The 12500-nt window shown below is 34.5% G+C and overlaps 1 protein-coding gene across 3 annotated transcripts in view; it reads right to left on the bottom strand.

Moving 5' to 3' along the window:
- Nucleotides 1–12500, bottom strand: part of LOC135220016 (calcitonin receptor-like) — a gene marked incomplete at its 3' end in the record, with an annotated part of 456589 nt that overhangs the window by 63500 nt on the left and 380589 nt on the right. For all 3 annotated transcript variants that reach the window (XM_064257312.1, XM_064257311.1, XM_064257314.1), the window contains 1 exon segment: nt 3335–3445. In XM_064257312.1, the coding sequence (XP_064113382.1) occupies nt 3335–3445 (111 nt within the window).

The following is a 12500-nucleotide window of genomic DNA, read 5'->3' as shown; positions in this document are numbered from 1 at the left end:
TCACTTCTACTTTTCATGCATTTTCACACTTATATTACTATTATACTCCTCCTGTATGACATTACTTTTGTCGTCTTATCTTTTCTTGTTCCAGGCATTGCATCTTCATTGAAAAGTTTATTTATTTATACTTATACACACACTATATATAATTATTAATTCATTAACTTTATCTTGTTTTCTTTTATAATATCTGATCTCTTCTGTTATTTCCTACTCTGAAAATTCTTTCAAATGAATACCATATTCTTTGGCTCCTGTGTGGTTGTTCCACATGAATTGGGTTCACCTTCAGCGTAATAGCAATTATAGGACCTTATGCATACATACATACATACATATATATATACTACACACACACACACACACACACACACACACACCCCATTTCTAACGGTTTATTTCCCATGTCCTTTGGCTCAATTTGGCAAAGAAATCTAGTAGTAGGTTTTGGTAAAAAAAAAAAATTTGTTTTCCAATCTTACTTCCGAGTATTTTCAAGTTTTTATTTCATATTTTTAAAACATTTACCATCCTATTTTTTTCTAAAAGACCTTTTGTGATAATAAAATATAAGTATACATGCTCGGAATTTATCGCATTGTGAAAGTGAAGCAAAACTCTCTCTCTCTCTCTCTCTCTCTCTCTCTCTCTCTCTCTCTCTCTCTCTCTCTCTCTCTTTAAGAAGAAAGAAATGAAAGATGCAACTACTTCAGGGTCGACCCTACAAAAGGGAAGTATCAAGAGCTCAGGGTCCTTATGGTGAGGAAGTTCCCTCTCCAGGAGAGAAGGATCACGCCAACATTCCTGGACAAATAAGGAAAGAGACGAGAGAGAGAGAGAGAGAGAGAGAGTAGTGACAGACGTTTTCCAACCAGTCGTCTAAATTGCATGGAATAACGACAACTGCCATTATAGGTCCATTTTCCTAACATCTGTCTACAATTGTAACCGGAATATAAAACTCAGGCCATAGGACAAACGCTGGTACTTATGAGGTCATTCAGAGTGTAAAGTAAGATGGACGGAGGTCCAGTAAAAGAAATAAATGAAATGGGTCCCAGCTTAGGAGAAGAAGGGATGCCGCCAAGAACCTTACACAATGCCTACGGAGCACACGTGAGGTGCACTGTCGACACTACTCCCCCCTTATGGGATAGAATTCGTGTGGGAGGGCCATATGTGTGAGTTGATAAAAAAAATACGTATTGAATATTTGCTGACGTAGTCAACGAAACTTTATATAATCTATCGTAAAATAACTAATTCAATCAAAAGACTTTCCGATATCTCTCTAGATAATCCAGATTCTTTCGCCGTGTTCTAAAATAAATTCTAAGTAAATGTGTGGTTTTAACATATCTTCACGGAGATTGTATTTATTACAAAACTAGTTCAACTATGGACTTGCGGTGTGAAATAAATCATATAATAATAATGATAATTCTCAGCCTCTCGAATGAGATGGTTCGTAGCATAGAGGCAGGACGCAACCCGGAACCCCACACTATAAATATCACCCACTCGAATTGGAGGACTGTGATGATAATAATAATAATAATAATAATAATAATAATAATAATAATAATAATAATAACTATGGGACCCTTTCCATGTGTATTAATTCATGGTAAATAGCTAAAAAAAAATCAACACGAAATCCTTCAATATTACTATAGGACTCGTGGTCTCATCGTCTGAAAGAATTCTTCATATAATTCTTCATTTCCGGTTCCTACTTGATCTATCTAGATGCCTGACCCACGGTCTTTAGACCTGGCCTGACCATTCTATAATTATAGTTTGTTGTGCTTTTGTGTTTATTCTGCCCATCTACTGCTCAATGGGGGATACGTTAATCCTGAGCTTGGGTCACGAAGGTCAGGTATTTGGCTCTCCCATAATTCCAGGGAATAATCTGGATTATTCCCTGGATTATTAGCTTCTCCAGGGCTTAGTTTCTCCAAGGACACGACTGGAACTCAATCCTGCCCACAAACATTAAACGATTTGGTTGCGTCTAACGCTGGCCCTATAGAGGGGGTGGCGCCCCCCAAGTGCGCCTCACGCGGTGCATTTAAGGCATTTTTCGAGATTCTTCGTTTTTTCATTCCTTTCACTGCACCTCCGTTCATATTCATACTTTACACCTTTTTCTAACAACTGTTTGAATATTTTCATTTAGGTTCCGGCGCTTGGCTGTTGGCCTATATTTGATATTCCATCCCTCTTCCAATTCCAAACTAAATTCCCAGCGACTGAACACATCCCCCCCCCCACCCCCGAGCAATGTTCAGGAATATATATATTCGGAACCTTCGACTCAAACAGCGATCCTCAGAGCCTTATACTGTCTTCCACTAATCGATCACCGGGAAACTAAATAATGTGTGATTAAGGCCCCCACCCCCTACTATTTTTGTTATATCTAGACGGAAGGCTAAATGCATTGAAAATGACCACACGAACCCACTTCACACCCCCCCCCCCCCCCCCCCTCTCCTTTCTCTTCGGGTGTAAAATTAATCACAGGCTGTAATATACGAAAGCAATTTCCTTCCTTCCTTCCTTTTCCTTCCTTCCTACACAAAAGGGGAAAAAAAAGTGATAGGAAAAAAAATGTTAAGTTATGCTTCGGAGAAAAACATTCTCCTCGGAGACTGAATCTCATTACACTTGTAAGTAAGAAGGTTTAATCACTAAAAGATGGGTAGGTGTTGTTCCTAGTGCATTTTTATATATACATATTTTGTAGGTATATATATATATATATATATATATATATATATATATACGTATATATATATACATATATATATATATATATATATATATATATATATATATATATATATATATCTATATAGTATACACTTACTGATACAATTCAGAAGAAACTAGTTCAATAAACAAATAATGCATACCTATACAGTTTATATGCGTACATACGTACACAAACACACACACATACATACATATGTGTATACATGTACAGTATATATATATATATATATATAATATATATATATATATATATATATATATATATATATCGATAGAATTCAGATGGAAAAGAGTGTACCAAACACATATAAACAGTTAATACACATACATACACAAACACACAAACATACACAGAATCACACACGTATGCTTGATTTTAAATAACGAAAAATTAAAAACGTGACGATTACATCACCAAACTTACATGTTACGTATGTATATATCTATATTATATATACATACATATACATACGTACATACATATATACATCTGTGTGAGTGTGTGTATACATACATATGTCTGTGAGAATGAAAAACGAAGAACACTCACGTTTAGGGTCAAACCCAGTGACGAATTCGGGGCACGGGACGTAGGCCGTGTGGCCCGCTGGGGTATCGTTCCAGCATGACCACCCGTCGAAGGTGCGTGGGCAGTAAGGTCCTGGAAAGAAAAAAATAAAGGTAAAGTTATCAGAGTGAATCCTTGTTTCCTTTTGATAAAAGATGAGTTGAATACGTATGGATTTCATTCATACAACTAGCTGATGTAAGGATGAGATTTTAGGATGGGTAAGTTTTGTGATAATAATAATAATAATAATAATAATAATAATAATAATAATAATAATAATAATAATAATAATAATAATAATACATAACAATATTAGAATTACGTTTTGTGAATGTTTTTAAGTGTTATAATAATGATAATAATAATAATAATAATAATAATAATAATAATATATTATTATTATTATTATTAGTTATTATTATTATTATTATTATTATTATTATTATTATTATTATTATTTTTCCTTAAAGGATAATCCACTTCAAAGGATTGATTTTGAAACTGAAAACGCATTAGGATCATGATGGGAGAAAAAAATTATAAACAAAATAAAATAAAAATAATACAATTACACTTCGATAGAGCAAAAACAATTAAATCAATTGTTTTGATATTTCAGTAGATTTCGAAACGGGAGATTTTTATGTAGAGATCATTTAAATATTATCGTTTTAAAGGTCACATATTTATTTCATACGACTCAAAACGTTTTAAATACATAAGTGTATTTAAAGCAATTGCCTGAGTAATTCTAAATCTACTGGTCACAAGAAACTGGCACAAGAATATTCCATCTTGAGGTATGAATGTGTCTTAACTTCTCGTAATATTTTAATATAATTCTCGTACGTTTTTTATCTGTTTATTTATCGATTTGCTCAATTTTTCCTCTTCTAGTAACTAGCCTTTCTTTCTGTATTTTCTATCGCCTTCTGTTACGTATTTCAAAGAACACTATATTCTTTGGAAGCTTGAATTTCAAGTCTATAGCCTCTGTAGGCTTGCTCCACATGAATAGGGTTCATCCTCTAAATAATAATAATAATAATAATAATAATAATAATAATAATAATAATAATAATAATAATAATAATTTCTTTATACTTTCTGGATCTGCTTACTCCCCTACACACTGAATTAGGATAAACTGCTGACAATAGAATCCTAATGATATCCTATAATATTAAGGGACCTTCGTGGCTCAATATTACAGTAACTATTTTTACTATCATTACTATTACTAACAACTTACCAATCCTTACTATGAGGATATTCATCTGCTGCTTCATATAAGTGACTCGCTAGTGTTTTTTAAACTATTATCTCATTGATGTTTACTCTATAGTATTCTTTTCCAAATGATAAGTCACATGTATGCAGAAATTATATATGATAATGGGTAAAGAAACTAAGTCTACGGGCATAACCAGCTCCATTTCAGGGAATCCCTTCTCACCCCCACCCCCTTCGGAGCGGGGAGGGATGTAGGATGAAACCCCCTTATAAACCATCTTAGGGGTCCTCACTATAACCCTGCCAAGTTTCATGGCCATCGGACCAGCCGTTTGGCCGTGATTGAATGACAGACGGACAGACAGACATGACGCCCATTATGGTAAGAAGTAAGATAGTATAGTAAGATTGATGTTGTTTTGCTGTTAAGAGATAAATGGATAAGGGTTCAGGATCAAAAGTCTTAAATGTCTCAGAAAAGGTTCAAGTAATCAAAGTAACCCCTTACCACTTTGCGTCTCTCCATAAAAAGACTATAATAAAGAAACAAAATGGTTAAACTGTCCCCGAAAGCTCTCATAGGAATGACGTCACTGAATATCGGAATATAAGCCTCCTCTCAATCTCCGCCTTTAGACAATCACACCTCCTCCTCCTCCTCCTCCTCCTCCTCCTCCTCCTCCTCCTACTCTTTCTCGTCTCCTACACCTCATGGCCGCCCACACAATGTCTTTTGAAGTTTCTCTCCTCCATCTTCGATTAATATGCGCAGAGGGAGTAAACAAACCTTACACGTATATTATACCCAGGACCCACAAACAAGCGCACGTGTGTGAACATACACAACGACAAACGCGCGCGCGCAAACACACACACACCACATATATAATACACACACATATATATATATATATATATATATATATATATATATATATATATATATATATTTGTGACTTACGTAAGAATCGAACCCCTGTCTCTCAAATGACCTATGTGGTTCAGTTGGTATAGTGCCCTGGTGTTTCACTTGAGATACCAGGGATTCGATCCCGATGTGTGTCAGTATAATTTACTCGTAGTGAGTGTGTGTGTGCGTGCGTTGTTCTGGTCTAACATTACCGGCCAATCAATCAGCAATATATATATATATATATATATATATATATATATATATATATGTATGTATGAGCTAAACACCTTCTGAATGTTAAAATAGAAAAAATTTACTCACAAACGGCAAACAAACAAAAAACAAAAACAAAACAAAAAACTCAGGAGGGAAAAATACACGATAAAAAATATTAAATTTTTAGGAAACACGAAAAAAATCTATTCGAAAGGCAATGCGGAAAATGTAATAAACACAGAAGCGAAACTTTACAAAAAAAAAATCCCTGAAAGGTACTACTACTACTACTACTAGCGCGTAGTAGGAGTAGATGGAATTTGCCTTTGAAACGGCTCTCCTGCTCTTTCTATGTCTCCACTGAGGCCATTCAACTAGAGTTGAGTAAGAGTAGAGTGTGCTTCAGAATATCAATCGACTCTGTCGACAAGCTGACTGTAGCACCAAAAACGTATATAAACTTTTCTTTACCTTTTTCAACAATCTTTTTCCCTTTCATAGTATCTAAATTCCTTAGCATTCGAATAGCGATCAGTAACTTAATGGGATTTTTGTTTAATTTTGTTTTTTCTTTAACATTTGCTTTCGTATGGGATAATTTCACTTCAATTGCTGTTTCAGAACAAAAAAAGTTTCTATATACATTTTAGAGATACTCTGATACCATGCTGTTGATTGTATATGTATGTTATGAATGTATGTTATATAATGATGTTATATATATAATATATATATATATATATATATATATATATATATATATATATATATATATATAATGTGCGGCGTGTAATGAAAACTGCATACCGTGATCTCAAAAGGCAGAGAGAGAGAGAGAGAGAGAGAGAGAGAGAGAGAGAGAGCCATCTGGTCCTAACACTTTCCCCCCTGAACACCCAAAACTGTCTTATGCACTGGATGTCCATTTCAGGAGAGGCTGTAAAACCTTCCGTTCCATCACTTCCGAAGAGCTCTTTACGATACGGACACCCTAAAGTGTACTACACAGGTTCGTCGAGGGTGTAAGTTCTATCACCACCCCAATAAAGTCCTATAGTACACAGGAGTCCGCTCCAGCGAGCAACAAGGGCCTATGTGGCCGCGGGTAGACATAACGTTATGAATATTTTTTTTTTTACGTGAATTACTTTCACGCACATAGGAGAATGAATAGCTGGGATACTGTGAACTCTTGAGTTGGTAATTTGTGAGAATACTACGCTTGTGATTAGATGAAATTTGCTATGTAGGCAAAAGCAAACTGGTAATTTTTGCACTTAATTCATTAGTTCAATGTTACACAGAGGGAAGAATTTCAATGGAGATTTTATATTAAGGTTATTTGGTTTTATTTTCGTTTTCTACATTCATTTGCACACCTAGAAGAGAAAGGAAAATATTCTGTAAATATACAATTACAATGAAGATAAATTTCATATTCAAATATACTTATCCTCTCCGTAGCAAACTACACACACACACACACACACACAGACACACACACACCACACACATATATATATATATATACATACATACATACAACACATAATACATACATACTACATACATACATGTCAGCCCACCTTGAGTTGTTGGCAAACTCCATCACAACGGAGGAGACTCAACGAGAGAGAGAGAGAGAGAGAGAGAGAGAGAGAGAGAGAGAGAGAGAGAGAGAGAGAGAGAGAGAGACTTTAAATCATGGGCCTTAAGAATTGTAATAATTTCTTTCTTTTTGTTGTTTATTTACGAAAGTTAAAACGTGTCAGTCAAGTTCAAATCGCATATGACTCTCAGTTGCCTTTTATATGATTAGTTTTAGCTGCATCACCTTTAACTGTTTCTGTTCTGTGTAAAAAGTTTCATTTCTTTATACTAAATATCGCTTCCCTCTTCATTATTCTTAAATCATTACATAACACATATACCAAGATTTAACTTTCTGTATTAAACCACTATAATTAAAATTACTTATGTAGCACCTCTTGTCAGTAACTATTACTAAACTAAGTGTAGTATACTTTTTTTAACAGATAACCATAACTCTCAATTACAAACATTTAAAGAAATATAAAACATTTTGAATAAAACAAATGACAAACCTTACAAAACGCTATTGTAGCCTACAGGATTAAAATGTCAATATTTCTATCCTGCTGGGAACCAGTGTTACCATGTTTACAACCTTATAAAATGAAGGATAAAATCAGCTTTCCATTTTCTTTTTGGTTCAACGTAAGGGGTATATTAAATTCCCTTAAGATATTTCCTTCGCACCTGCTTTTTATCTGTTGACTGAGATTTGTATCCTCTTCTTATCTGATATTCCTTGTGCCAGTGAGATATATTCATGCACGTTCCAAATGTCTGTCTCAAAATAGTGATTATGGAAACTAGGCCATCCAACGTGCATATAAAATAAGAATTTTCTTTTCTGGGGATGTGGGTGGGGGTAGGGGGGGGGGTGTTGGGGGGGGGGTGGGGGATTTTTTAGCTGTCTTTATTGTTGGATATCACTTTTTTTTTGTTAATGAAATAGCGAAATAAATAAAAGTACAAGAAACCTTTAGTAGGAAAAAGGAGAAAAGGTTAATAAACCCCCTTTCCTTCTCTCTCTCTCTCTCTCTCTCTCTCTCTCTCTCTCTCTCTCTCTCTCTCTCTCTCTCTCTCTCTATATATATATATATATATATATATATATATATATATATATATATATATATATATATATATATATATATATATATATATATACATATATTACATCTAGAAATGAATTAATTTACGTTTGCTTATGTAATGCTTTCAGTAATGCCTACAGTGTACCGCGTGGGGTGCACTGACGGCATATTATCCCCTCCTACGGAGCCTACCCCCCTTATCAATAACGCTGTTTGGATAATGACGCTGCCACATCAAATCACTAATCACCATTACGGCTTTCATTAGGTATTGTCTCTAAATAAGTAATAATATGTCGTAATATTTTTATTTTCTGTTGCATAAATACTGACATATACGTAGCGTATGGGAAACAGTTTAAAAAAAAAATCCTACACCGAGTGATAAATCTTTTACATTTAGGGAAAAAAATCTCTTGTTTTTGAAAAAAAAAACAACTTAAATCTAGCTTTTAAAGTAATCCTCTATTGCAAGGGATTCTACAGCTCAGTGACTCAGCAACATTCATACATAATAAATTCAACCTACCTCTCTCGCTTGCGATAAATACGTATGTTATTGTATAATAATATATATATAATAATATATATATAAGTATATATAATATATATATATATATATATATGCAAACATATTTATTTTATACTGTATATAAATCGATAAACAGAAGTACAATACATTGTACCATAAAAATAATATGAAAATACACATAAGTGCAAAATTATTATAATTCTTAAAAATAAATATCAAACTGAGACAAAATGCACATAATAACGACTATAGTAATCTCAGCAAGGGTGTCCCTCTATGTGGCATTTAACATGTGACATTTTCAGGCCATATTCAGTAACCTTGCGTTGAAGATATTATTTGAGACACTTCCGTTTTTTTTAAGGGAGATTCATAGCCAAATTTATGCTGTAATTTGAAAGTTTCACAAACCCTCTGTCACTGAGGTTTACTTTCTGTACGGAAATTTATCTAATTTTATCAAAATTTTGCAAATTGCAGCCGTTTAAAAAATGAACTTAACCTGTCCGCGTTTTCTTGATACAATTAATTCAAGTAGTAACAAAACCTTTTCTCTCCTATTCCTATTCGCTGGAGAGAGAGAGAGAGAGAGAGAGATAACAATCAGCCACCAGTTACTGTTGGACAATTATTTATAAATACAGAGAGAGAGAGAGAGAGAGAGAGAGAGAGAGAGAGAGAGAGAGAGAGAGAGAGAGAGAGCATTAATGATTATTGCTATTCTTGTTAATCTTTTGTATCACTCTTTTTTCACTTTTATAACCAGATTAATCCGTTCTTCAAACAGTGACTATTCATAGAGCACTTCTCTTACGCTTAACAACCAGTTAGCATCTCACAAAAGGCTATAGAAAGATTCCTTGATGTGCTTTTTTTTTCTCGTTGAAAGAAAATAATAAGTTATTTTCGTTACGGAAGAAGCTAACGTTGGTATCATACGAGATGTTTTCCAGAATATATAAAAGCTTGCAATGAGAAATATGACCTCGCTTCGAAAAGGGGAATTTTTATTTCTTAACCAAAAGACGTGAGCTTGTTAAAGGTGCTCGAATAACCGTTCTGAAAGATAATTTTTTTCCTCTCGAGTGTAAGATTTCATCATTGTCAACGGTGGCCTTCAAAATAAGTTTCAATAGAAATTTATTTTCAGTGTTGGAGTTTCATAATTCTCGTGTGAATTATATATATATATATATATATATATATATATATATATATATAGATATATAAATATATATAATATTTATATATATTTCAGTGCCCTTCATCAGTGTTATTATTATATACCTATTTACTTGTGCCCTTCAAGATGTATAGTATTTATTCCTTTATTCTTCTACTGACAAGTTTCTAGTTTTCCCTGACGATTTCTCTCTATAACGTTTATTGTTTGTTTGTTTGTATGGTGTTTTTACGTTGCAACGGGACCAACGGCTTTACGTGACTTCCGAACCACGTCGAGAGTGAACTTCTATCACCAGAAATACACATCTCTCACTCCTCAATGGAATGGAAGAGAATCGAACTCGCGACCACCGAGGTGGGACGCCAACACCATACCAACCACGTCACCAACGTTTAGTTATTTATTGCCACTTCCAGTTCGTTAATCACCATACATATTTACTTGTGCCTTTCAAGAAGTGTATTTTCCTCTGGTGGCCAATTTCTAATTTTTTCTGACAATTTCATTACTCATTTATTTGCAGCAGTACATTGTTAAACAATTTCTAATATTTCTGACAATTTATCTTCATAAAATCAAATTCATTTACATTTTTTCTATTACAGTAAGTATTGTATTTCCCCTCTGTTGACCTATTTCCAATTTTTCCTGAAAATTTGTCTTCGTAAATTATAGATATTTATTACTTATAAGCAATGGAGACAGGGTCTGATAAGTTAATTAACTCGGGCAATAGGAATTCTACCGTAATCAGCTTTGCATTAAAGGTTATAATTGCATGCATCCCCCTGGGATACTGCATGACTAATTGCCTCACCTGTTGTCCACTGTCTTGGGTAATGAAATCTGGTAATGTGGAATTATTTTGTTAATAGCCTCATGCGTTTTTTATTGATATTATATTGAATAATGTTTACTCTCGCATTATTATACGCAACGATTTTATGACTAATCCCTTGGACACATGAAATGCTAAATATTTTTACAGTGAAATAAAATTCTCAGTATTTTTACAATAAGTACGGAAACACAAAAGTCTTGTATGAATTCTGAGTCAGCTGATAGCAACCTTGCCTGTCATTTGAGAGACCCGGGTTCGATCCGGATGTGAGGCAGAACATTTATTGGCGCGAGACACGCGCTCATGTCATCGCTATTTCCAACATATTCACTCAGAAGGGTAATTCGAATGAAGTGATACCAACTGGGTCAGTGGTTGTATTATTTAATTCCAATTTGAGGAGCATCCACATGCCCGTATGTAGCCCAGAGTTGAATGGAATGGGAATGGGAATGAATCTAATCCAGAATCTTGTAATCTGTTATTGAAATAGGGGAGTACTCGATTAGATAAAACTGCTTTACATGGAAGATCAATAATGCCATTAGAGGTTTTATTTCTTTTTTTTCAAAATGACAATTCCCAATGTAAACAAGGTTGTTTTTCAAAAGAAGGGGGGAAAAAATCTGACAGGTGATATCTATTGCAAGAAGGCCATTTGTTGTTGATCCTATATATAACGGTGGATTTTTTTATTTTATTTTTTTACAAAGCAGTGTGTTCCCATTTCTCCTGGAAGTGTTACCTGGCGTAGACAGACAGACAGAGGGACATGCAAATAGATAGATAGGTATATATAGAGAGAGATAGATGATTTACATGGACAGAAGGACGTACAGACAGATAGATGGATAGATAGTTCGATAGATAGGGAGACAGAGTGATAGATGAGACGGATAGATAAATTGACAGCTATACAAACATACAGCTAGGCAGATAGATAGATATTGATAAATGTGTGATATTGTCCATTATATATATCATAACTTGGACATACTGTAAAAAGATGAATTCCCAGCTGTAGCCTGATCAGTTTTCTCATGTGCTTCGAAAGCTGTCGGGAGTGGCAGACCAGTGACCCAATCTAGCCCAGGCTTGATGGGGGTTAGTGGGGGCGAAGACAAGGAAAAGGTAAGATTATGTTAGGTGTAATCACACTGGATATATTCGATGTCTTTTTAAAGGAAAACTTTATCCCCTCTTTGAAGGTTCTTTGCAGCGTCCCTTCGGCCTCTAGCTGCAACCCCCTTTCATTCCTTTTACTGTATCTCCGTTCATCTTCTCATTCTTCGATATTACTTTTCACCCTCTCCTAATCATTGTTTCATGGTGCAAATGCTTTGAGGTTTTCCTCTTGTCACACTTTTTAAACCTGTCAATTCCCCTTTCAGCACTGAATGGCCTCATCAGTCCCAGCGCTTGGCTTTTGGCGTAAATTTTATATTCCAGTTATCATTCCCATTCCGAGGGAAGAAGCATCATTCCCGCCAGCGTTCCTTGCGTACATTCCGACCTTGATTTAAATGGCGAAAAAAAAAAA

This window comes from Macrobrachium nipponense, chromosome 1 (assembly GCF_015104395.2).
Source record: "Macrobrachium nipponense isolate FS-2020 chromosome 1, ASM1510439v2, whole genome shotgun sequence".
Lineage (NCBI taxonomy): Eukaryota > Metazoa > Arthropoda > Malacostraca > Decapoda > Palaemonidae > Macrobrachium > Macrobrachium nipponense.
The sequence above is the reverse complement of the archived record's forward strand: the minus strand, read 5'-3'. Positions and strand labels throughout refer to the sequence as shown.